The sequence below is a fragment of the Passer domesticus genome, chromosome 6 (genome assembly GCF_036417665.1).
Source record: "Passer domesticus isolate bPasDom1 chromosome 6, bPasDom1.hap1, whole genome shotgun sequence".
Lineage (NCBI taxonomy): Eukaryota > Metazoa > Chordata > Aves > Passeriformes > Passeridae > Passer > Passer domesticus.
In genome coordinates, this window is record NC_087479.1 from 22,408,869 (window position 1) to 22,435,228 (window position 26,360).

Here is a 26,360-nt window from a genome sequence, read left to right on the forward strand (position 1 = left end):
AGACAGGGGTGTCCAGAGACAGGCCTATATTAACAGCTTTAAAGATGCCTCTCAACCACCATAGTGTCATTTGCAGGCTCTCAGGATGGTGATGCTAGATCTAGCTGAGAATGCATCTTGTAAGCATTCTGTAAGCAAGCTGGCTTTTCTGAGATGAATTCCTAGTGTCTGATCTTGGATTGAGAGGGTGTGTTAGCTCTCATTTCTCATCTCTGGAGGAATCTTAGCTGGTTATTCAGTTTGGCCTTTTCAGGGATTATTGACCCCTGTCTTACTAGAAAACAGTTTTGGTTTTATTTTGCCAGGGCTTGGTAATACTCCTTTATTTTAGGTAGCGCCGTGGCATTGCCCTGTTGTGGCAAAGGCAGTTTAACCTGTGCTTGAATAAATTCTTAGCAAATCATTTCCATTGTGAAGGAAAAAGGTAGAGAGAGGGAGGATTTCTTATATTAATAGACACTGCCTGTTTTTGTGAAAAATGTCTGGATTCTCCTTGCCACATCTAAAATATCAAGACTCACTCTACTTATGTTTGATTATCAGAGGAGAGGAATTCAGCTTCACATGATAGCTGTGCCCAGCTGTACGAGTGCCAATGCCAATTCATATGCATCACACACCTCAAGGTGTAAGTTCTGCTTAGAGCAGGGTATGTGTGAATTTATTTGTGTCTGCTGTGACATTGGAAGGGATAGGACTTGCTGCCAACACTTGCTTCACATTCTCAGAGAGAATTTCTCATCCAGATTTTCCATGTATGGAAGGTTGGATGGAGGCAGATGGTGAATTCAGCTGACTTAAAAATATTCCTTTTAGAAACAATACAGAAAGAAACAGATTCTGCAGATTCTGTAATCTCTGCTGCTCCTGCTTCAAGTGAGCTGAAGGACAGAAGAGATGTAAAACCTTGAATTTTGGAGAGGCATTTTTCTGGACTAGGAAGGTCAAAATGTTTTGGTACTGATCTCTGTGTTGCCTGCAGGTTTTTTCAAGGCAGGAGCACATTGCCTTGCCCTCACTTCAGTTGTAATTGCACCACATTTTAAAGACATGGACTTTTATTAGAAAGAGATAACATATCAGTGGAAACACTGAACCAGGAGAAGGAAGGTGTTAATGAAACAGAAGGCATTGCATTATTGAGATGCTCAAGGAACACTGGATGCTCACACCACATGCTTGTGGCCATCATGGTAGCAGGTGTGTGGAACATCCTGAGGGAAGAAGGGCATTCAGATATTCATGCAAATCTTACATTTACTACACATATTCACAGTGTAGTAACAGCACCTGAGATTACTGAAATACTAATTGTTTTGTTTGCTTTTTCTCTGAAGCACACTCAGTTTCTCACTTTGTCTGAACAGACAGATTAGGCAGCTTTATTTTAATTCTTTCTAATCTGTGTCTCTTGCTGCTTACTGTGCAATGGCTAAAACCATTAGGTTTGGGCTACTTATGAAAAACTGAAGTAGCTCCTGAACTTTGCAATCAAAACAAGCAATGGCTCTGATCCTCTGGGATTTTAGTAATTTGCTGCTTTATATGCCCTGAGGGACTTCTCTTTCAGCTCCTTCCTCTCTGACAGACTGCTCTGTTACTGTGGTTTCTCCTGCTGCATGTGTGTTCCCATACACGACTCATGGTTGCTAGAGTCACCTGTGGGGATGAGGGTGAGCTTGTGAGCCAGCCAGAAAGTTCTGGATCTGGATGCCCTAGTTTTTGTGCTACCCACCAGGTCATGGGGCATTCTTGCTAGAGAAGGAAATGCATGTTCACTGTGCTGACACCATCCAGATCCCCAGTGCCTGTACTCCTGTGTCCTGGTTTTTGGCCATGATAGAGTTAATTTTTTTGCAGTGGCCATGAGGGGGCAGAGCCTGGATCCACATGGGCATGTGTAGGTTGTTATTGTCACCACCTCATGTCACTGCCATGGTTTGAATTACAGGACTCTTACGTCCAAGAGGAAGGTGGGCATGACTTGCAGTCCAGGGGAGGCAGGAGTGCAGAGAGTCCATCATTCCCTGCTTCAGGGTCACGTGGCATCAGTCAGTTGGTGAGCATTTTTTGCACGTAAATCATCCTCTTTTTGTATAATTTTGTTACTAATATTGTTGCTGTTACTGTTCATTTTCTGATCTCATTGCTGTTTCCAGTCAATTGTTCCTTTCTCAACCCATACTCTCTGCCTTTTATCTCTCACTGGAGAGAGAATGTGGTTTTGTCATGGTCATAGAGAAATGTGGTAGAGTTTCTAGCAGTGTAATTCCATACCACCCAAATCATGGCAGGGGCATGGGTTCAGCAACAGGAAGCTGAAGCTGGAAGAGTGATCATCTTTTGCTGGGCTTGAGCTCAGGGGTGTGCACATTTTGGGATCAGCCTGGTGGAGATAGCCCCTCTCTGCCACGAGTGGTCCCTTTCCCCTTTCTCTGAGCAGTGGCTTTTCTGGTTCGGTTCTGTAGGTTTGAGTCAGTGAACCCGAGAAACTGCTCTGAGAAAAAGAATAAAAAAAGAAAGAAAAAAGAAAAAAGGGAGAGAGCAGTGGCCACATGGACTGGAGCCCTGCTGAACCATGTGGACTCCAAGCTGCAGCCACAATGACCACAGCTGGAGCCACAGCCGCAGCCCAAGATGCAGCTGAAACTGCTGAGCATTCCACTCCTGCTCCCACAAGGTCAGGCCCAGGAAAAGGGTTCCCAGCCTGTTTCAGAATCCTGTCAGGTCCCATCAAGTTTTGTTTTGTCCCTGTTTTTCTGTTGTTTTTCAGTCTGGTTAACTGGAAAGTTAATTGTGCTTGGTGCTGTCTTTGCAAAGTGTCTCTCTTTATTTAGTGGGTAAAATACTCTCTCTTTTGTATACTCATTTATTATTGTTGTTGTGGTTAGAACTATTTTTCAGTAAATTGTGATTATATCTTATAATCTCTTCTAGTGTTTTCTCCATTATTGGAAAGGAGCAGGTAAAAGCATTTAATTTTCATGCTGTATTTTAAACCAGAACATTTTTAGTGCTGTTCCTAAACCATGACATCCTGGCTTTGCAGGAATAATAAGTTACTGAGCATCTATCCCAGGAGCTGTCCTCCTTTCTCAGAGAACTCCTCGTGGCTGAGGTTCAGCTCCTTCTCTTGCTAATTGCCCTATAGAGAGACAAGTGTGCAGAGGTAATGTGATCTTCCAGCCAGCTGCAGCCAGATGCCATACCAAGGCAGCCACATGAGGATGAAAGAGAAGGATATCAGACACATTGAAATCTTCAGTGCATGGGACATCAGCAGCACAGATATTGTGGCACTGTGTGTCCCCAAATGGGCATATAACATCACAGTGATTATCTTTCCAAAACAGCAAAAGCAGTTGGACTTTGTGTTGTGCAAACTTCTCCCAGCTCATGTCTGGTCTGCAACACATCCTGCAATTCTGTTCTTGTCCCTGTTTCACTTCCACCATTGTCCCTTGACCAAAAGCTCTTTCTTGTATGAGATCAAGGTCTTGCTTCAGGGCAGCTTCTGAACCAAATGATTGAGAGGCTTTGAGACAGGAACTGTCCAGAGAAGTCAAGACTCTGCAGTAAAAATATTTACTGGAAAATTGCAAACTTTTATGAAATTGTATTCTCTTACACAGTTCTGAAGGTTTGTTTCTCAGCCAGAGACACAGAGCTCTCCTGAAAAAATATTGATGCAGTTCATCCTCTCAGTCTCTCTTATTTCTGAACTAAGCACTTAGCGGAATTATGCCAGGAAATCATATGGACATTGCCAAGTGAAATCATGCCAAGCGAGAGCAGCAAATGACCTTGGATTTCAGGTAACTCACCATTAATGTCTCAGCAAAGTATGGTGCAGTCTCCTTTCCAAAGTTGTTTCGTGGGGAAGAAAAGTATGTTAACAATGTGCTGATCTCTCCTTTGGTGCTGCGCTGGAGTCTGCAGAAAGATGTGCTCTTAGGTAAAACCTCCAGTCCATCACAGTCCATATCTGCCTGTAAGAAGTTGTGGTGGGTTGACCTTGGCTGTACATCAGGTGTTCACCAAGCCTGTCACTCCCCTCCTCTGCAGAACAGGGGAGAAAATAGAAAAAGCCCTTTGGAAGCAAGATAAAGGCAGTTTAATTAGGCAAAAGAAAAAGTCACACACTAAAGCAAAGGAAAATAAAAGATTTATTCCCTATTTCCCATCACTAGATGATGTCTAGCCATTTCCCAGAAAGTCAGGCTTTAGTACACATGGTGTTATATAGTGGTGCATACACATAGGGGTCCAGAAGACAAACATTATAATAACAAATGTGCTGCAGATTCCCGTCCTCCATTCCCTTTACCTCCTGCCTTTCTCTTAGTTTTTATTGCTGAGGAGATGTCAAGTGGTATGGAATACCCCTTTGGTGAGGTTGGATCAGCTGTCCTAGCTATGTTCACTCCCAAGATCTTGCCCACCACCAGCCAAGTGGTGAAGGGGGGTGGTGATGTGGGGAGACACTGATTGATGCTTTGAGAGCCAAAACTTTGCTGTGTTTATCAACACCTTTCTAGCTACCAATAGAAATCACAGAACTATGAGGGTTGCTATGGGGATAATTAACTCCACCTCAGCCAAACCTGATAGGGAAGTTAGTCATTTTACTACTTTGCTCCATGGAGTGGAATTACCCAAAGATGTGGGAGATGCTCCAGAAATTAACTAAGTTCCTCTTGAGGGACTGGTTTTCAGAGATGCTGGAAATTGAGCAGGTAAAATATTTAATAATTTAAGTCTAGATTTCCACTGTTAATCTGGGTTCCCATCAGAGACATGGCTGAGAGATTGATTTTGCCCATAGCCCAAGTAATATTTTCAAGGTGAGAGACTGGAATGAAACAGATATTACTTCACTTCTACTGCCATCAGTGCTTGTGTGCATACAGCCCCTCAAGAGCTGAAAAACATCAAGGTAGACAAATTATCCAAAAGCAAACTGGCAATGGCTTCAGCTCCTAATGTGTGCTCCTGGAAGAAAAGAAGGGAGTATAAGAAGGATGGGTCCAAAGACTGTATTGGTTTTCCTGTCTTCTTAGTGCCCAAGATTCCAAGGGAATAATGAAACATGAGAAATATTAGCCAGTCAGTAATTAATGTGTAGGTTATAGGTGTATTTAACCCTGTATCCTTCCTAACACAAATAAAGCCCTCAAGTATCAGTTTCACATAGATCTTTGTCTTCAGTGAACCAAGAGGCATTTTGCCAAGAATCTTCTCTTTCAGTGTAACACAGATCCCATGGCCTAACAAAATGTATTTTGTATACCCCAGTTTCAAACTGAAGGAACATTTCCACCAGTTCATATCTGAGCATTTAGTATTATTCCCTTGATCTATTTAGAAAAGTTTCTCCATGTCATATTGGAGAATGAAATTTTCTGAGCAAAACCATCTGTAAAAGAAGAGACAATGTCTCTATATGCACACTTTTGCTTTTCAGAAGCTTGTACATTATAAAAGTATTGCAGCAGAAAATATCATGACTTTCAGAATGTGAATGTTTTTGCCTGGGAACAACAGTTGTTGGGTTAAAATTGGTTTTCTTTCAGAAGATTGAACTTGATGAGCAACAATTTTGACTACAAACTATGTCAGATCAGGTACAGTTCTTGAAGGGATGAATTCTCTCACAACATCTCTCCTATGCATATAGCTCCTTCTACCAAAATGCAGTTGTCTTCAAACGGTAATTGTGTAATGGTTGTGCTGGACTGGGAAGACAGAAAGGTAAACAAACACATACAGGAGTCCCTTCTGTGGCCCTGTAGGGGTTAGAAACACTGAGGGCTTGTGTCCCATGGAAGAGTATCAATTGCTTTTGGGGGTAACTCCATTAAAGGACATCAGTTGCCACACAAAATTTTCATGTGAGGATGAGAAACATTAGGGATGCCTAGGATTCCTGTGGTTTTTTACCCCACACTGTGTACTCATTGATGACTTCCATAGCACTAACAGTGTCTTTGACACCTTTAGAACCTAGACCATAGTGGTTCAGATTTATGTAAGGCTTAGCCAAATTTTGAATCAAGTGTGAAGCAGGCACCATTTCCATCAGCCTGTGTGCTTCCAAATATATGGGCTCTGTGCCCATAATGTCACCAAAGACCTTCTCAGGATCTATAGAGAAAAAGTGTATTGATGAGTGGTGCATTATGTCCCCCATCTCTATTAAAGAAATTAAACTACTTAACAAAATTAAATAACACTATGCAACAACAGCACAGTTTTGCTTCTTATGCATTATCATCCCCTGGTTCTCCCCATGCCTTTATCCCAGACTTTCAGCAGTAAATGTATCCTCCTTGCTTATCCACTTGTCATCCAGTGACTTGCTGCAGCTTCTCGCAGTCTGCAATGTGACTGATTTTTTTTGTGTGTAATTGAGAACTTTTGACATCAGGTAAAAACTTTCCACCCCCCTTAATTTAAGCATGCAGCTGATATTGCCAGCAGAGGTAGGGCAGCTCAGAACATTCTGGCTTACAACAAGCAGAAAGAATGCCAGCATTTTCATCTTGGCCATTGGGTGTTGTTGACACAGCTGCAGTGAGACATATCAGTGCAGCTGGAGGCTGTATTTCCACAAAAACCTGTCATTTGGAATTCCTTCATCAAACCCCATACTCGGAGGTCATATTTCTCCATGCTGTTATATGCATTCAGCAGTCTAACCTCAAGACAAATTCCCCTCTCAACAAAGTAATTTTCCAGTTCAGTCTGTAGCCTTCAACAAAATAGTCTTTGTTCTTGTGTTATTATGTTTTTTGACTTTCCTTCCATTTATAACAAGTTAGAAAGTTCTCTTCCTAAATCATGGAAAAATCCTACTGTTACAAAAATGAATGCAAGACTTGTTTTATCAGATGACTGACTTCATAAGGCAGAAAATAAGAGGAGAGCCACCAGAAAAGACTAGAAGGGTTGTGGCAAACCTATGGTGTGCAGACCACAAGTGCTGCAGTGTTTCATCAGGAGTGCACCAACAGGGATGCAGTCCCATTCTTGGTTTCAGCTAGCTCCTCCTGCTGCTCTGTTAACAACTAGAGGAGACAACAGGAACAAAGAAATAGCCCTGGTGTGTAGAAAGCAGTTGAAGAAAGATGTTTGATGTCAAAGGGAGAGCTCTTAAATGGAAATTCCCATTCTCCCCCTCTCCCCCTTGCCTTTATCAATAGCCAGATTACATGTGGCTGTTAGAATTCTGGCAGGATCATGTCCTTGGTCTCCTTTTTGGATACATACCAGTTGGTAGGTACTCTGATGGTATGGAAAGGGTAGTGAGTGCAGATGGTGAGAAAACATTCAGTTTCAAGCCCTAGGTCAGTGTCAGGAGCTTGTATTGCCTTCTTTGCTGAGGCATCAGCAGCAAGACACTCCTGCGGCTCACTCATTTTGGACATTTCATTCTGGTCTGCCATGAAGCAGGTTCAGTTTGTCAATGCAAGCCTAGCAAAAATGTGACTCCCTGGATGTGACAGATCTTCCATTTGTCTTACTGAAGTCCCTCTTCAACATGCTGGGGATGTATTCCTGTAACCCTGCTTCATGCCCAGCACTCCCTGCACACTACATGTGTGTGGTGCTGACCCCAGTGTGGGGAAGGGCTAACTCTGGTGCCAAGCTCTCCTCAGGTTCTTCAGGCCATGTGCAGGGAACTCACAGTTATCCCACATTAGGTTCTTGTTGCGTCACAAACCACCTTTTCTCCCCTTTCTCAATTTCTGAGCCCACCAGACAAATCTGTTTTTTATCTTCATCCTATTTCCCCACAAACATGCAAGCCAAAACCATACCAGCTCCTCCTACCTCTCTTGAACTGACTGACAATTCACCAGGCACAGGGGCTGACTGTGATCAGACTCTGGGAATGCTTTGCAGTATACTCATCCTGCATGGCACAAGAAAAAGCATTTGAATGCCACCGTATATTGGGACTGAGTGTAAGCAGACTCACTGGAAGTGATACAGTTTCTCTTGCCCACAATTCATAGTTTATTTTATAGTTATAGAGAAAGAGAATTTGGAAAATTCCCTTTAAATGGGACTAAATGCATGAAAAAATTATGGAGTGTTATTTTGCCAAAATAATTTCTGGTTAATAGTATAATACATATTTTTTTTCTACCCTGAATCTTGCTTTTCAGTCCCTGTCACTGCTTTTACTGCCTTCTTCCCTTACTCTCTATTTCCCTTTAGAGCTCCAGGCCATTAACCTGTAATTTTGTACCCTTCCTGGGTGTCACCTAGCACTGATGTGGAATGTGGAGCAGTTTAGCTATTCATTCAGATCTGTATGGGGAAAAGACTGGCCAGCTGGCACCCACATCACTACACTTCAACCAGCTCTGCAGCTGCATCTCCTTTATTAAGACCCTTTCCTTCTGCCAGATTTTATTTGTCAAATGATGGGTTTACTTGCATTACTCTAGTGTGAGAAACACAAAAGGAAGGGTAAAAATAGGCTTAGATCCCATGTAAAGAAGTCATGAGACAAGTCATGTGCCCAGTACATTATTCAGTCCCACAGTGTGTGGATTGAGCCTTCTGAGGTAGATTCAGAAATCATTTTGGCACTTCATAAATTGCATTATGCACTATTTAAATATAGAAAAAACAAGCCTAGAAGAGTTGTCCCACATATGTCCATGACTTACAGTAATTGCATTATTTAAGAAATAATTGCATATATAACAACAAAGGAAAGGAAGAAATTAACACATAATGACTAACTGACAGGCCAAAAGAGGTTTAGAACTTTGAGAGGAGCTGTTATGCTAAGCTAGGAAGTCAGGCCAAAGAGCTGTGAGCAGCCCTGGCACCTGACTCTGCTGTGTACAAACAGAGCCTGAGAGCAGCACTTTCAGAAAACCCTCCTGCCCCCGTGCCCCGCCTGTCCTTCTGGGCAATGAAGAGCCCAAACAAGATCTGGTCTCAAAAGATGCTGAGCTCTGACATCTCTCACAGACAGTAGGGGCAGCTTGGTGGAGTGTCCTGGATGCTGGTACTGCCAAGTCCTCTAATGATTAATTTTGTTTTTTCCAAGTGCTCCCAGATGACAGCTCCCATCTCTGGGCACTGGCACTCTGGATCCCTGTTCGCCACCCTTCTTCTCATGGCTGCCTGGCCACGGGAGAGAAGCCTTCCCAACCGGTGATCAGCCTGGTGCAACCACAGTCCCTGTTAGCTGCTGCTGATTTTTCTTTGGCCATTTCTGACAATTTCTGAAGTGAGTTTGCTAGTAAGGAAACCCTGCACCTGCATCCTTCTCAGACTCATTCTCTGTATCGCCACCAGTGAGTCACAAGTTCATTTGCTTTTTCTCTTCTGTAAATGAAGAGTTCACAGTCACCTCCTAGATCCCGTATGTTTCTCACACCTACACAATAAAAGCACAGCTGCTTGGCATCAAAACATCTCCAGGAGGAATGGTGCCATTTGTAAGACCTGGGTTCCTGATTTATGTTGCTTATAAACAGGAGAATCCTGTGTCTTATTTGCAGGGCTGTCCTGTGCTGCCACATCACCCTTATGTGTCCTCACCTGCACCTTCTGACTCCTAAGGGTGACATTCAGTGCCAGAAACCCCATTGTTCTGGGATCCAATCAGCTCACAATAACTGAGAATAGCTATGGTTTTGGCAGTAGACCTTCCCCCTTTCCCCCCAGATGTATCAGTCACTCCAGGCCGCTGCTAAGTGTTCTTGTCTCCTTTAAGTTCATGCTCCAGTTTGTACAATTTCATGATAAAGTCAGACTGTGGCAGTTATAGTGTTAAATGAGATGAAGATAGGAATGTATTCACCTTTTTAGTCTGCAACAGATTCAGACTTCCCAACTGCCAAATTCCCAGTATGTTCAGTAATAAAGCATGGCTTGTAAACATGTCAGCACTTAATGGGGCCTTGAATCAAGTACTCACTCATTCCACGAGCTACTGTTGGTGCCAAAAGTGGTTCAGGGCTTATTATTTTACATTTCTTTTACTGAGGACTTTGTGATTTTTCCTAAGGTGCTAAAACCAAAACTGTAGCAGAAGAGGCTTTCTGATAAAGGTTGAGCAGAAAAATTCATACACTTAGAAATATTTTTATTTCCCTAAGAATAGGATAATTTTTGTGGCTTTATTCCCTTAGGTTCTACATAGACCTCTCAAATAGTCCAGTCATTAGAGACCGTGGAAGGGCTATATTTGGATAAAAACCAAAATACCACAAAACCCAGTGGAAGGCTTGACCCTGAAGCAGGTGACCATTGTCAGCTTTGATTTTATTGCCAAAATTTGTAAATATTTTTCTAGTGTAGGCCAAACAACTGTGGCTATTTGGCCACAGCTGCTTGCTTGTTTGTAGCACCAGCTAACATTCTTCTCTGATTTCAGTCTGATTATTCTGATGTGGGTTGGGTCTGAAGATCTTTTCTTAGATCTTTCCTTTTAAGGAACAGGCTGGTTTTAAATGACCCAGTTATGAGCTCCTAATGTTGCAGAGGCTTCCCCTGGAGAACAGCCTCCATTCTCTGACTAGAAACCAATGATGGATTGGTTACTGCAACAGGAGATGGGAGACCACAGTCCAGTGGTCTCTGTCTCTGTCTTTGCCAGACATCTGTGGGATTTGAGACAAGTCCCTGCTTCTATGGTCTGTGGTGTTTGAAAATGGAGATTTGAAAAACAGTGGTAGGATTATTATTTTTATACATTATAACATAATCTCAGATCCTAGCTATGGACACTCATTATGCTAATTACTAATGGGAAAAATGGATCTTAAAGTCTTCACAAGCAAGCTGAAAGAACCAATCAGGTTCTGGAAGAATGACTGTGGGGATTTTAGGAGAAATGGGTGTCAATTGTCTTAGAAATGTCTTCATGAATATCAAGCTGCATTTTTTGCAGAATCCAGATAATTTGAGCTTCTAAACTTTAGGGCAATGTGTAGTAGGTGGTTCGGGAAGTCTGTACCTTCCTAGTGCCTCAGCTAATAGGGAAAGGAAGAGGGCAACCTGCAGCCAGGAGTTTAGGATAAAAGGAGGCTGCATCCTCCAAAAATTTGAGAGGCCCCACGGGAGTATGGCCTAGTGGACTCTATCCCTTTACTGAAATAAAGTTGCAAGATTCCTGTCTCTTTTGTGGACACTGGCTTTTCACAATGTGGTTTTCTGCACATCAGCAAGTATTTAATTTAATTATGACCCATGAGACGGCAGCTGGTCACCATGAAGGGAACAGTTTGGCAGCACTCATCAGTGTAAAAGGCAGGGATAATATGAATCTTGACTTCATTGCAGGTACTCTGAGTTTGAAGAAGGCTACTTGAGATTACAAGTTAGAAATGTGTATTTGCTGTAAAAAAGCTGTAGTGTGCTCAACTCAACCTGTTTCCCTTCAGATGTTGAAAACATTTGATTGTGGAGTGAAGGAAACATTGAAATTCTGGACTTCAACCAGGACTTCGCTTTTCATATACAACTGTCTAGTTGCAGCATGTGATGGATCTCAACTTGCAAATGCCAGAGTACTCATAGCCAGGTGAGGACTGATTTTGTAAACCTCTGATGACCTCTCAGCAGCACCCAGTGAGGGAACACTCCTGCTCTGCTGTCTCCCCCACCCATAGCCACTGCTGCTTAGAGTTGTGCTTTGCAAAACCTTAGCTATTAAGAGTGCTGTTCGAAAAGCCTGAGTAACATCTGGAACAAGTGGGGCTTCCCAGGGAACAAAAAAACAAAAAAACAAAAAACAAAAAAAACAAACAAACAAAAAAAAAATTCCTTTTTGTATTTCTGGAGAACACGGGGTGAAAATTTTTGTTTGAAACCACAAATTTCAGGGTGGCAGAGCCATAAAGTAACGTTCACTCAGCCCAGGGTCACAGCGTCTGAGCCCTTCAGGGACTGCACGGCTGCCGGGCCCCTCAGCAGGCCGGGGGCCCCGGCTGCGCTCCGGCCCTACCGCGGGGCAGGCAGGGCCCCACCCCGGCCGGGGCCGTCCCACCACGGGCCGCGGCCTCCCGGGAGCGGGCGGCCCTGCAGCGGCGCTTGGGGAGGGCCAGGCCCGAGCCGGCTGCGAGTCCCGGGGGCCCGACGCGGTGAGTGCCCGGGCACGCCGGGCGCCGGCGAGCCCGCACCGTGAGGCCGTAGCTGAGGCGGGGCCGGCGCGGCGGCGGGGCCGGGCTGGGGGCGGTGGAGGCCGGGCCGGGCGGCATGATCGGCACCGTGCTCTGCTACGTGCTGCTGCCGGCGGCGCGGCTCCTCCAGGCCCTCCGAGGTAACCCGGCCCCGGGCGGGCGGCGGCGGGGGCAGGGGGAGCTGCCGAGGGTGGCCCGGAGGGGCGGGGATGTCCCTCGGCGTCCCCCGCCCCAGCCTGAGGGGGTGCGGCCCGGCGGCCGGGGTCGGCGCGGCTGCCCCGGAGCTCCCGAGGCCCTGGCCCTCGGCAGACGGAGCGTGGGACTGCCGGGCCGGGGCTGCTGGCCCCGGGCAGCACGGGGAGCTGCGTGTTTGGAGGAACAGCTGGCGGCTGTTGTGCTGCAGAGGCAGACTGCGCTTTGCGCAGGGGCTCCAGCTCCTGCCCCCAGCCTGCTCTGCAGGCCTGGGGAGATCCTTGGAGATGGGCAGCTCAGAGATCTGTGATCCCCCAAGGACCTGCGGGTGACTTCGTGGATGGGCTTGTTTCGTGTGCATTGCTATTTCACTTAGTTTCCCTAGATCCTGCTGCTACTTCTCAGTCACTGGTTACTGAGCTCATGTAAAGCCACCCTCCAGCCTGAACCTGTGCCTGGGCCTGTAGCAGCTACTGGACTGGCACACTGTCTGTTTTCATAGTGAGCAACGAGCTGACTCCTCTTAAATTCAGCTCCTATTGTGTATTAACAGGCTCTTATAGGCACTCATCGTGCCTGGCCAGTGGTGTGTGGAAACATTACCTTGGTGTCTTGGTGTTTCTGACATTAATGAACTTAATTACAAACTGACAGAGAGGAGTATGGCTCTTAAAGCTCCATTTCTGAGACATACAGAAAACTTTGACATAAAAGTTATAGTAAAACTGTACATGAATGTTGCTGACTCCTCTGTGTTACTGTTCTGGCTCACTGACAGGGATGCAGAGAAAAAGGAATTTGCAATCAACAGAAATTGCTAGTTAACAGTAGGGACGAGTGTCTGTCCAGAATTCATAGCAAAGCGTAAATGCCATCTCTTGCAGATGCAAGTGAAAAGAGTCTCTTTCTACTTTACTGCTCAAATATTAGTGTATTCAATGTTACATTAAAAACAGTTTAACGTGGTTTTACTTTTTTGCCACGTCAGTCATCAGGTGATCTGTAATTCTTGCCAGGATTTCTTCTGTGCATATACTCTCTCTAATGAGGCGTATGTTGGTCCCTGTGTGTCTTCATTTTTCATCTCTTAGTAACAAAATGGTTTTTCTCCTACAACACGTCTTGGTTTAGGGCAAGTTTGGGAGATAACCTCTAAAGGGGCTTTTCTACAAAAGCAGATTCAATCGCCCTTCTTCTTTCTAACCGGTTCGGGAGAATATATCTTTTTGGAGAAAAAGTGGAAAGAAACCTGTTTATTAAACAATAGAAACCAAACAATATTAAACAATAAAACTTCTTATTGCTCTAAAAAAAAGCAAACTTAGAACAGTCTTTTCTCTGGGTTGCAGCTCAGCTCACTCAGTCTTTGATCAGTTTCTGGTGCTGGAAATGCCGCGGCCCAGGCCTGGCCAGGGGGGCTACAGGTGGAGTTGTCAGTGCTTTTTTGAGTGTTTAGTTTAGAGCAGGTTTGAACAGGTCTAAGCAAAAAGGAAAAAAAAATCACAGTCCAGGGAACTTCTTTGCTTCAGCTAGTTAAAACTAACTAAAAGCAAAAAAAAGGAAAAAGGAGCTCTGTCCGGCTGTTTGTCTATTTGCTGACAACACAGTCCAGGAGCAGGAATGTGGAGGAGTGAGAGCAGTCTGAAAACAAACTGCGCGCTTCTTCTCTCTCTTCTTCACTGTCCGGAAGAGAGTCTTAAAGGTGTAAAACTTATTATTCAGTATAAACAGAACAAGGTGATTGGGGATAAAAGCATCATATAGTCAACCTAGGACAAACACATTCTTGTGATATATTTTACTCTCTTAGCTGGCTACTATTTCTTGCTCAGTCCCTATAAAGAAACTTGCTCCAAATGATGATCTACAAGACCTTGGCTTCTTAGCATATGCACCTGATCAGCTAACTTCTAGAGACTGCCTTTACGTATGTTGCTGAGAGCTGATAGTTTCCACAAGGCCTTTCAGCTTGGCTGACTCTTTGTGCTGCTGCATGAGTTAGAATTGCATTCTCTAGATTTGATAAAGCCATTGCTATTGTTTGCAGTTTCAGTGACTTGGATTAAAGTAACTGGGTTTGGACGGTGGCTTAGCATTCTGGAGGAGGCAGGGGAAGTTATTTAGACTGAAACTGTTTTCCCTCAGAGAAGTAATTTGTTTGGGTTGCTATACTGAATGGTATTGCACAGAGTTACAGCAAATGTGTTGGAATAAGAAAATAACAAGTAAGAAAGTATTTCTGGCTGTTTTATTTTGATTTTGTTTTTAAATGACAGATGCTTTCTTTACCTATCGAAAGAATGTGCTTCTGGCGAAGAGCCCGTCCACCCAGATAGAAGGTGTCTTTGCTGCAACCAGAGGAAGATCAGTTCCAGAAGAGCAAGAAGCCCTTCTCCAGCAGTGGCTGGAGGAAGGAGTAGAGAATTTGCCAGCCAGTGAGAGAGTTCCAGCAGTGAGGAAAGCATCAGTTACACTCACTAGTGACTGGTTAGAAGGTTCACAGCTGTTGATGACCAGCCTCAGTGACCTGAATACATCTCCAGAAGCCACCCGGTGTGCTGATCAGCAGCACTCAGAGCTAAATGCCTTGGCTTCTTCAGAACTGCAAGATAATGCAGTAGCAGAACTAGCAAGATTACCATCAGAGGAAACAGTGACTGTAGCAGGCAGTGCCCCTTGGGCAGCTGTGGTGCCACAGACAGATCAACAGACAGCTGGCTGTGCTGGTATCAACGTGGAAGTGCTGAATGATGACCCAGCTGTGCTGGCCTGGAGTTTAGCATGTGATGCAGAGACAGTGCCACCAGTGCTCCCAGCCCAGCCCATTCAGGATGCGGTGCCATTTTATCCTGTCTCAACGGAGGTGCCCTACCATGGTCAGTGATGGCTCTGAATCTAATGTTTAGTTTGGGATTGGCATTTGTGGGGAACGTGGTCAGGTTATTGTGTCTGGGCTTGCTGTCAGCAAGACATTGATTGCCTGTGCAGAGTTGACAGAATCTGCTAGTGAAAACTGTAAAGTGAATTTTTGCTGGGGAGGGGCTGGTCACAGCTAGTGGTTTCTGTGCTGTGAGACTGTCTGGTCTGAATATCAATATATGCTCCTTACTGTTCTCAGATGCTGGCTTTGTACTCTAAGAAGCATTGAAAAGTGGGTCTGGTGTTTCAGTATGCTTACTCTGGTCATGTGTTATGCCAATCTTTACAGACAACTATCCAAAGATATCCAGAAAGAGCATCTGAAAACCAGAGTGGGTGCGGGTTTGCTCAGAGGCTAGAGTGCCCTAGCTTAGGGAATGAGCATGGCTGTTCTCTAGGTCCCAGGGGAACCAAAGTGTCCAATAGCAAGGTACCCAGTGTGGCTGTAACTTTGCTTTTTGTCTCTTGCATATAGAGATCTTATGGAGAGACTGGGAGGATCTTTCTGTCCAGCCCTGTGTCTTAGAGCAGGTCTCAAAAAACACTCCCCTCTTTGAATTTCGAGTCATGTCTTACAACATCCTTGCCCAGGACCTGGTGGAGCAGGGCCTTGATCTCTATGTACACTGTCATCCAGACATCCTGAACTGGAACTACCGCCTTCCAAACCTTTTGCAGGAGATCCAGCACTGGGATCCTGATGTAAGTATGACTAAGTTCTCTCTACATCAGTGTCACCAGAATTTGAATTCCTTGTTTGATCTAACAGTATTAAGAAAAGAAAAAGATGGGGGCAAGTCCTAGGAAGATACTACCTGCTTGGTAACTGGACACTGGTTGGCCTGAGAGTGATTGAGGACTTTCACAGACCATGTTTTTGGTGTCTGTCTTGCTTTAATTGTAGAAACTAGTCATACTTTGATAGTAGGGCTTAACTTTTATAAACAGCAGAAGTAGAGGAAGAAAGACCAGTGTTCTAAGGCAGCACAGGAGGGGAAGCTTGCGTAGAAGAGGACTCCATAAATTTCTCTATTCTTTGAGTCCTCTTTGTGGGATGAAGGATCTTTTATCTCATCACTGGAAAACTGAATGATACAGTACTGTGACCTAGAAAGTTAGTTCTTTTCATCTGTAAAGTACAGGACAGAGTTGTGGTGATGACATTTCTGTTGGGAGGGTTGGCTTGTGAATGCACTTTTCCGCTTTCTTCCTTCCCCAAAACAAGGTAACTAGCAAATACTTGTGGAGCAAGTGAGGTGTCTGCTTTCCTTCCAGGTTCTGTGTCTCCAGGAGGTGCAAGAGAACCATTACTGGGAGCAACTGGAACCAACATTCAAGGAGATGGGTATGTCCAGCTTTTGTGGTTCTGTACATCCAGCTCATGGCACTGGCCAAGCAGTGCTTCCTGCTTAACATCTTCCAAGCACTCAGTTTCAAGAGACCTCTTCCTGTTTGCCGGGTGGCTGCTGGCCCTACTTCAGAACTATCTGCCTAGACCTTTATCCTTTCTTTTGAAATTGATGTCTCTGAGTTTGAAAGATCAGAGTAACAAAACAGAGGGCCCTAGGAGGACAAGGAAAGAGAAAATACGCCCAATAATTAATAATAAAGGGTGGTTATTGGAAAAGAATTGGGTATATTCCTGTACCCAAAGGTAGTAGAAACCTTTTCTATACAAACTTGCTGAGCCTGAGGTAGTGACTGGATGAACCTTTTAACAGGTGATGGTTTCTTTTCAGGCTTTGCTTGCTTCTATAAACGGAGAACCGGGACGAAGACAGATGGATGTGCAGTGTGCTATAAGCGCAGCAGGTTCCAGCTGATCAGTCTCAGCCCCATAGAGTACTTCCGGCCTGGCCTGGACATCCTCAACCGGGATAATGTGGGCTTGGTGCTGCTGCTGCAGCCTGTGCTCCCTGAAGGTCTGGGTCTGAAGGCAGTCAGTCCTTTGTGTGTGGCCAACACTCATGTGTTGTTCAATCCCCGTCGAGGAGATATCAAACTGGCCCAGGTGGCCTTGCTGCTAGCAGAGATTGACAAAATCGCCAGAACTACTGAAGGCAGCTACTATCCTGTCATCTTGTGTGGAGACCTGAACTCTGTACCTGATTCTCCACTCTACAAATTCATCCGGAATGGTGAACTTTCCTACCATGGGATGCCAGCCTGGAAGGTAGTTGCCAGCCAGAACTGGGATCGGATAGCTCTTTATTGTCCGCTGCTAGAGAAATGCATGGCTGCATTTTTCCTCTTGTGAGGAAATAGTCTTAATACTGGATTAAGTTATTCAGCAGTCTTCCCCAATGCCTCCAGCACTGCAGGGGAAAGAAGTGGACAAGTGTGTGCGTGTTGTTTCCATCACTGCTTGTTGCCATTTTGTTGCAAAGGTTTCGTACCTTCTCAGTGATATCTCATGGGCAGCTCCTCACAGCACTGACTTTTTCTTCTTCTCAGCACAGCCAACAAACTCCATCTCACATCTTGACCACCCAACCTGCTCTTTTACAATACCCCTCTTAACTGGATCCAGCTGTGGCCTGCTAAGGGCAGGCTTGTTGTTAATGCTTGATAATTAGCACAGCTGTAACTCCTTAGGGGTGAGATTACCTTCACCACTCTCTTTATTCTCCTACCTTCTGTCTATCCACAATTCCCCCTTTTCTTTTCATTGCAAAGTTGCAGTATCTCTAGAAAGTTATGTTCAAGTAAACTGACACTATAACATATTCACATATAGTACTTAGGACTAACAGTTATATGAATGTTCAGGCAACATATCACAGTAAGAACATAGGTTTCTAAGTTCTGATTTTGTTTTGCTTTTCAAAATCTAGAACATCAATTTAAGGCTGATCACCAAAAGCCCTTGTGCTTAGACTTCTATATCACAGTCAAAGTATACATTTCTAAATTCTAGTTCAGTTTTGCTTTTTCACAGTATAGACTTGATTCATTCTCTAAATTCACAGAGTACTTATCATCAAAATCTTTAGATGTATGCCTAATTGCCTAATCAAAGATTAACTCACAAGAATGAGTTAAACTAATGCTGTGTTTACTATCTTTTGCAGGGCCCTTTGCAAAAGATAGTAAACCCAGTACAATCATCTTTTGTGTAATTTTATTTAACTTTGGAATGTGTTTGTGCTGACCTTGATTTGTTACACAAACTTACATTACATATTATCAGAAACCCTTATACTTCTGAAATATTTACCCAAACCTACATTACATATCATTACCCAAATTTACATCATATATAAACAGTAACCTTTATACTTATGTCTCTAGAATATTGACAATATCCACAGCTGTATAACTTTATAAGGTAACTCACAAGAATAAGTTAAAGGCTATATATTAAGACAGCAACAAATCAACAGCTATAGAACTTTGAACAACATTGATCCAGCATCTGTCAAGTGTACTTATGCTTATGGAATATAAACTTTTACACTTATGCCTAATCAAAGATTCACAGTTGCAATTCACAAACAAAATGCACATGTTTCATCATCAAATAAATACACCATAATAAATAATAGAGTTACTCTTTCCCCAGTCCCCACAGCTGTTTTAATAATTCTCTTCTTCCTTCTACAGATTTTGTTGTATTAGTTGATCACTGCAAGCCTCTCTTGTCTTGCTCTGTTTTCCATTCTTTTAAAGTCTTATAGAGTGATTTCCAGGTGGCAGCCAAATTTGCAGCTGCCTTGCCCCCTTTTTGACACTATATTTCACAGTCTTTTTTTTAAATTTCTTTCCACATATCTCAAACAGTCTGTTCAGCACTCTACATGTTATTTCTCATTGTGTCCCCAGTGGCTCACCTGTACCTCAGGTGTCGAAATCTGTCAGGTCTGGACCAGGCAGCTTCCCCTGCTGCTCTCAATGCTACGCTGGGCTCCATCTCCGTCTGCACCTCACCCTGCAGCCAGCCCACTCCCAATCACATCGGGTTACTGTGGAGATGGCCACTATACAATTTTAGAAGGCTTTTCTTACATGTTGTCTATGCAGCTCTGACTCTGCTTCTCAGAGCTCCATGTTGCTGTTGTTCCAGTGCTCATGTAGCAGTGACTTAGCAAACCTCGCCCCATACTCCTTGGGGCCCATGCTATTGCACCCCCTGCTGCTGTGACTATGCCATTTGCCACTTCTGTCACACAGCTTGTGTCCTGCTGCACACACTGTCATTCAGGGGGAACCCAGCACCATCCTGTATCCTTGATCACATCGGGGTCACCAGTTGTTGCCATCTTATTGCAAAGGTTTTGTACCTTCTCGGTGATATCTTATGGGCAGCTCCTCACAGCACTGACTTTTTCTTCTTCTCAGCACAGCCAACAAACTCCATCTCACATCTTGACCACCCAACCGGCTCTTTTACAATACCCCTCCTAATTGGATCCAGCTGTGGCTTTTTAAGGGCAGGCTTGTTGTTAATGCTTGATAATTAGCACAGCTGTAACTCCTTAGGGGTGAGATTACCTTCACCACTCTCTCTATTCTCCTACCTTCTATCTATCCACAACTGCTCTTTTGGTTTCTCTTGGGGCACACTTGTGATAATGGATCTCTTAATATCAAGTCTTTTTTTTTTCCTTTCCTATGGAATTTTTGTGCCTGTGTGACTGGAAGTGTAGGGAAATGCAACTCCACCAAGACTTACTGAAATTTTTTGTGGACGTTTGTTCTAAAAAAAGTTAGAAGTGGGTACTTATGCTAGAGTCTCTCGTGGTTGTTATGCTGTGTGTCTGTGATCAAATATATGGTTGGCATTCAAGCTAAATCATGAATAAGATACCTGTAAAGTATCTTGTCATGTGACTTTTAGCTAATTGTATCTGTCCCCTACAGTTGAAGGTTTATTATACCTTTACCAAACTCTGAATAGCTTAGTTCATGCCTTTCTGAGAGGGCATTCTCCTGTCTTGCTCTTGGCAAGTGTATGTATGTACATTGTCTATAGCTTGCACATCTGCTCTCTGTCACTGATGGCTGCTTTCCTTTCCTGGCCTTCTTGCAGGTGTCTGGTCAGGAAGACTTTTCCCAGCAGTTGTATTCACGGAAGCTGCTGGCCCCACTGTGGCCGAGCTCACTGGGTGTAACAGACAAGTGCCAGTACGTCACCCTGTGCCAGCCGAAGAAACCTGGTGAGCTCCAGTATGCACTGACAGTATGAGTTTGCTGAGGATGGCCAGTTTGTCTGCCTTGCTGTCTCTCTGAGTAGCTTGGGCATGTGCTGCATACGGCACTTGACAAAGACTCTCTCTTTCTACTTTGTATGTGAATTAAATACAATTTTTTTTCCAGAGCCTATTGCATTTCTGCCATTTTCTTTCTCTAGTCAGGAGCTGAATGTTCCTCTACCAGTAACACTTGCTCTGTGTGTCTCTTTCATATTCCCAGACTTATGCTTTTGTGCAGTTGTAAACTATGTTCAACAGGCACCGCTTTAATCTCTGGGTGTTTGGGGTGTGGTTTTGGATAGTTTTTGCAAACCACTGTAAAGAAATCATTCCTAAGACTCAGTTAGAATCATGTCTGTTCTCTGCATCCATAGAGAGGATTAATAAACAGAGCCCACATCAAACAGCTTTTGTTAAAATTCTTGAATGTAGAACTTGGATTCAGCCTGATCTCCAGAAATGTTTTTCTCACAGACATTTCCTGGAGCTGCACACCAACTGATCTGCTTGAAAGTCCCTTGAACTTTTGGTGTCTCAGAGAGGACATTCTTACTTTGTGCTGACAATGACTGTTGCACAGCAATAGCTCTGCTCTGTTCTTCCACTTTTACACATCTGTTCTACATGTAGGTTATTAGGTGATTTTTATTATCATGGTATCAGAACGCTTGGGCACAAAAGACTGTCTCAAACTAAAGATCTCTAAGAGGCCCAATGGTCTAAAATATAGGTAGGTGTATAGGTAGGTGTTCCCTGGAGGTGTGACTTTGCTGCAGTTACTTTCTTCTTTTAATTTGTACTTTTCTCTGCAGGGAGACGTGAATACAGCCGTGACTTCCTGCTGCAGTTCCGCTTTTGCGATGTTGCCTGTGAACGACCACCGCAGCTGGTCCTCCTGGAAGGTGTGACAGATGCTAAACCAGGTATTAACAGGAGACTTGTCAGCTTGTCACTCTGCTAGCTCAGTGGAGCCTCTCCACTGAGGACAGACTGAGAGACTTGGACTGGAGAAGAGAAGGCTCCACTGAGGCCTCATTGTGGCCTTCCAGTACTTAAAGTAGGCTTATAAAAAATGAGGGAGAGTGACTGTTTACACAGGCATGTAGTGATGGGACTAGGGGTTTTAAACTTCCTAAATGGTTTTAAACTTCCTAAAATTGTTTACATAGAGGGTAGTAAGGCATTGGGCCAGGTTGCCTGGAGTAGTTGTGGATGCCACATCCCTGGAAAATGTTCAAGGCCAGGTTGTATGGGGCCCTGGGCAGCCTGATATAGTGGGTGACATCCTTGCCCATGGGATAGAGGGATGGAACTAGATGATCTTTAAGGCCTCTTCCAACCCAGGCCATTCTATAATGGTATGATTCTATGATCTCAAGGAAAACATGAAGTGAAGGTAATGCCTGGTGAGGAAAGGGAAGGGAAGAAGGGTGCCCTCTGTGACCATGATTAGATTCCAGGAGAGCTCAGAGAAGTACACTTTCCTCTCTCATACACACTGACTGTGTTCCTTGAGATGCACTGACATTCAGCTTCTTGAAGCTGTTTTGTATAAACTTCCTTTAAGCTGAAACAGATACGTATATTTCTTTTTTCTGCTTCAAGATTTTGGTAGTGGAGAACAGCCTGAAGAGTGTAATGATACACGTTGGTCCCAGTATGGATATCTCTGGAAGCTGGTCTGGGCTTTGTGACATGGCTGGTTCTGATTTTTCTGTTCTGCCTTTCTAGACAACCTTTGAGTAAGCTGTAGGCTAAGACAAGCAAACTTCCTTTTGAGAGTAAAGGTTGAAATACCCTGGACTTTGGTAATATTGAATGCTTTAAGGACATGTCCTCAGCAGGACAGAATATGACTTCTCAGTTGTTGGCACTGATCTGCTCTAGGGATGTTCGTGTTAGCCTTACAGCTTGTGTTGCCTTTGGATATTTTCCTTTACAATGTTCATGACTGGAAGCTCTCTGCTCTTCTTGGGCAAAAAGATTCATTTGGTTTCAGGAGAAGCTTCTCAGACTTGGGATGAGCAGCCTGTTCTGGGATCTGTGTAGGTCTGGCTGGAATCTCTTTGCTCCTTTGCAGACCGCCCTGCACACTGGCCCAAGCCTGCTGCCATGGTGAAAGACCCTGATCCCCAGCCATTCATCCCGAGGTAACTTGGTGCACCTTCAATGGCCATGGTCTTCAAACTCAGCCTTGTTTTCCTGAGCCCTGAGAATCTGGCTGAAATAAAGACTGAAGTAAATGTGAAAGACAGTAAGGTGGGCTATCTGGAAGAGCTAGGTCCACCCAGGATTGTCTCAGCAGCTGGGTGCTGTTCTGTAAGCATTGTGTTGGTGAGAATGAAGGGCATAGGCACATAAAGGACTGGGTATTGACGACTAAGTAAATTCACAGTCTGTCTTGCTTTGGTGTATGTGGACTGAATAGTTCTGAAAGATTTTTTGTGCTCATAAAGTAGGAGTAGTTCAGACAGTTGCATCAGCAAGGGAACATTCAGCTGTGACTGCAGTACTGAAAAGGTATAATTCTCTTTCCTTTCTTGGTAAATGGTGACTGTTTGTGTGCAGGTGTTCAGGTGTTATCCAGCACGGCCTCAACCTGACCTCTGTCTACAGCCACTTCTTGCCACAGAGGGGACGCCCAGAGGTCACAACAATGCCCATGGGGCTCGGAGCTACTGTTGATTACATTTTCTACTCAGCAGAGCCTGTGGAGAGCAAGGCGGGTGAGTGTGGCAGTGCAGGGCTTATCCCTGTGACATTGAAGAGGACTGTGAGACAGGCCAGATGCATTTCATTAAGCTGGTGGATCTACAGGATCTGTCTTTTAAATAATACACAAGGTGAAAGTAACATTTGCTGATGTACCATGAGAAGACACTGTTTATCTTTGCTGTGAAAAAAATGAGGCTGCTTATGTTCATGTAGACTTTTGAGGAAGCTAGAACAGAATATATTCTTTTCTGTATAAATATCTTACTTGTGCTCCTGGTAACAGGCAGTGCTGGGTCCTGAGTTCAAGGCTTGGACTTCTGGTCAGTCTGAGACCACATGCTGTTCTTGGAAAGAGGTGACTCCGGTTCTTTTACAGTGGCACCTCTTCTCTGCTGCCTGAAACAGGAGATCTGTTGATGAACAACTGCATGTAAATGCATCCAGGAACTCTCTTGGAGCTGATTTGGGTCACGTCACAATCATGTTTGGGGAACAGGTTAGGAATGAAGAGATTAATTCCTCCTCAGCGGGGAATCTGAAGTTATTGCTAGGCCACAGTTCAAGAAAGGACCTTCTCATGTAAGCAACTACCTTGTGAATTTAGTGTATTCTTGCTTCCTATGTCTGCAGGTATATGAAACCATGAACAGCAGTATTGTAGGGTGCTCACTGCTTTCACATCTAGGCTCAAAGGTGCATGTAGTGCTTGTGAAGGCTGTCTTCATTTTTCCGGGAAAGAACAGGAAAGGATTGACAAGCATTCCTCTGTGAGCGTGTAGACTTAATCTGTGGTGCCAGTCTCTGGCTGATGTTTCTTCCCATTTTCTTTGTCAGGTCGCAGGCTGTACAAGGATGGAGCCCTGAAGCTGCTTGGCCGTCTTTCTCTTCTCTCTGAAGATGTCCTCTTGATGGCAAATGGCTTACCAAATCCTTTTTGTTCATCTGATCATCTCTGCCTACTGGCTAGCTTTGGCTTGGAGATCTCCAGCCTCAGAGAGAGTTAGTGTTGGTTCTCTTTCCCTAAAGAAAAGTTGTTCTGAAAACAGCAATTGAGACTCTGGATTGCACAACCTGCTTGCAAGAAAACCCTTTTCCTTGTCATGTCCTAAAAGTCCTTTTCTCCCCTCACACCTTCACTGAACGCAGGGATGGGAGAGTTGGAGTGCTTTTTGCATTGGTATTTTCTGCATCTCTGCAAACCTGAGCTGTGTTCCCAGTGGGCTGCCAGGTGTATTCAGGCATTAGCATCTCTTTAAGAGACCCTTGTTCCACTGCCTTGGTTGGCAGGTGTTTTTGTGCTGCAGGAACCAACATTTATTTGTCCCTTTGTAAGATTTTCAAGGAGCTGGAAAAGAGAGGGGCAATGCTATCTGCTTTTGGTTAGTTTAATTGCTGCCAAGGAGCATGGGATGTATATGCCAATATTCTTTCACACCAAAACAAGTTCTTTTAGTTCTTTTCTCAGTAATAATTCAGTACTTTCAGGGCTCATTGTTGCCTTGCCTTTTAGATTGGATCTGCTAACTGCTTAGAAAAGTCTTTTACTTAATAATCTGTAAGGGCTGACTTGCTGACAGAAGGGTTTGTGTGGTGTAACAGTTTCTACAAGAAACTTCTTACTGTGACTAGTGGACCAAGGAATGGGATTGCCAGGAATGGAACAAGGAGTTCTGCAGAGCCACTCACAGCAGCTCTAGAACTGCAGCAAAAGCCTAGAGGCCTTGGGGAAGGCTTCCTTCCTTTCTAGCAGTCTCAGAATGGTACCTGATTTGTCATTTTTAGCAAAAATATTTAGGATCCTCCCAGTGAATATCCTGTGGGAAAAAAATTACCCTGAAAGGCATGATAACCCCAGAGAGATGAAAATGGAAGGCACGTGGGAGTCAGCAGAGCCATCAGATGGAAGAGCTGGTCTTGTCACTTGCCCTGTTCTTTGTGCACTCCCTGCTGCGTTCAGCCTGCCAGGGGTCAATAGCCAACCTGCAATGTCCATCTCCTGCGCCAGACTGAAGCCCATGCTGCATCCTTCTTCTGCACCCAGCCATGTTTAGGTGTAGGTAGAACCCTTAGGATCAACTCCTGTCTCTTGACATGTGTTGGGAGGAAGGGGAAGGCTGTGTAACTTGGAGCCAGACTGCAGTCACTTGGATCCCAGCACACCTTTGGTGTCCTATCAGTGTGCTCTTGCAAGCAGTGGCTTGGCCAGTCCAAAAGCAATCAAGCTGTACCTGTTCCTAGAGTAAATTCCCCAGTTGAACCTGACATTTGGTGCTCAGTTTTTCCCTAAGATCTGAAACCAGTCTTGACAGAAACCAATATTGGCAGAAACATTATCAATCTTCTGTTCACAAACAAGGCAGAAAATCTGGTCCCACCTCTGGCTTTTGCAGGAAGGTACGGGAGACTTAAAACATTGTTTGTTCTTCGTGATCTATATTGAAGGACTTTGATATTTTAAATGTTACTTTCTTTATTGAAAAATAAAACACTGCTAATCTGAGAAAATACCACAGAGTAACTGTGGCACTTGTATTTCTGGCTGCTGAACCTCTGAAGACTTGCTTGACAAGGGTTTGCTGGCTGCAAGGTGAAAGAGGTTGAAAGGCTACACAAGAAAGTAATGAGGGTTGAAGAGAGGGAAGAAATGAGCCTAAATTAATGTCCCAAGACATCTCTGAATCCCAGAGGGGTCTTCTTTGGCACTGAGTTTGTCTTGCCCCTCCATCCCCCACCTCCCCCTCAGAAAGATTTGCATTCAGGAACCCTTGTCCTCCTCCCTAAGAAAGGAATGCTCCTGATGTTTACCGCTCACCTCTGTAAACTACAAGGTGTGTGAGGGGGAGGGAGTTGTGTTCTGTGCCCTTGTAAGGATTGCAGATTCCCCTCTTGCCCTGCCAGATGGTGTGGTATTTGTCTGGTGATGTGTGGATGGCTTTTGCTATCATTTGTGAGTTTCTGTAAGTGAACAGCAGTCTTGAGGGGGGTGTGAATAATTTCGCCCTTAGGTAATAGTTCTGGCATGGCACTGGTACATGGGGAGGGATGAATGCAGAGGTTTGCATTTATATGACTGTTTATCTCACAGTTTGACTGATTTCTGCAAGTACTCTTACTCTGATTTTGTATTTATAAAGAGAGGGAGAGAAAGGGTAAACTCAGAGCTTTGCTTTCTATCTGGCTCAAAAAGCTT

At 44.3% G+C, this 26,360-nt stretch overlaps 2 protein-coding genes across 7 annotated transcripts in view; both read left to right on the top strand.

Moving 5' to 3' along the window:
- The window catches only part of LOC135302833 (uncharacterized), a 169,327-nt gene extending 166,134 nt beyond the window's left edge, over nt 1-3,193 (top strand). Inside the window, exons 5-7 of one of the 4 annotated variants that reach the window (XR_010364408.1) lie at nt 1,952-2,059; nt 2,469-2,680; nt 3,050-3,193. Coding sequence is in view for 3 of the 4 variants with exons in the window: in XM_064423776.1 (XP_064279846.1) it covers nt 1,952-2,059; nt 2,938-2,965; nt 3,050-3,066 (153 nt within the window). In the remaining variant the exon portion in view is untranslated. Of the gene's footprint in view, nt 1-1,951; nt 2,060-2,468; nt 2,880-2,937; nt 2,966-3,049 lie in introns of those variants that run through there. The other 3 variants (XM_064423776.1, XM_064423777.1, XM_064423778.1) reach the window with 3 other exon arrangements.
- Nucleotides 3,194-3,562: 369 nt separating this feature from the next.
- On the top strand, nt 3,563-25,677 carry ANGEL1 (angel homolog 1). 3 transcript variants are annotated; one of them, XM_064423774.1, is made up of 11 exons: nt 3,563-3,815; nt 11,415-11,554; nt 14,621-15,220; nt 15,739-15,965; nt 16,539-16,608; nt 17,003-17,436; nt 20,293-20,419; nt 21,268-21,378; nt 22,536-22,605; nt 23,024-23,181; nt 24,005-25,677. In XM_064423774.1, the coding sequence occupies exons 3-11, from the start codon at nt 14,854-14,856 to the stop codon at nt 24,172-24,174; spliced, it is 1,734 nt and encodes a 577-aa protein (XP_064279844.1). In that variant the 5' UTR covers nt 3,563-3,815; nt 11,415-11,554; nt 14,621-14,853; the 3' UTR covers nt 24,175-25,677. The 3 variants fall into 3 exon arrangements, with proteins under 3 accessions (XP_064279844.1, XP_064279843.1, XP_064279842.1); XM_064423773.1 differs by lacking the exons at nt 3,563-3,815; nt 11,415-11,554 and adding an exon at nt 11,976-12,113; XM_064423772.1 differs by lacking the exons at nt 3,563-3,815; nt 11,415-11,554 and adding an exon at nt 12,154-12,292.
- The last annotated feature ends 683 nt before the right edge of the window (nt 25,678-26,360 follow it).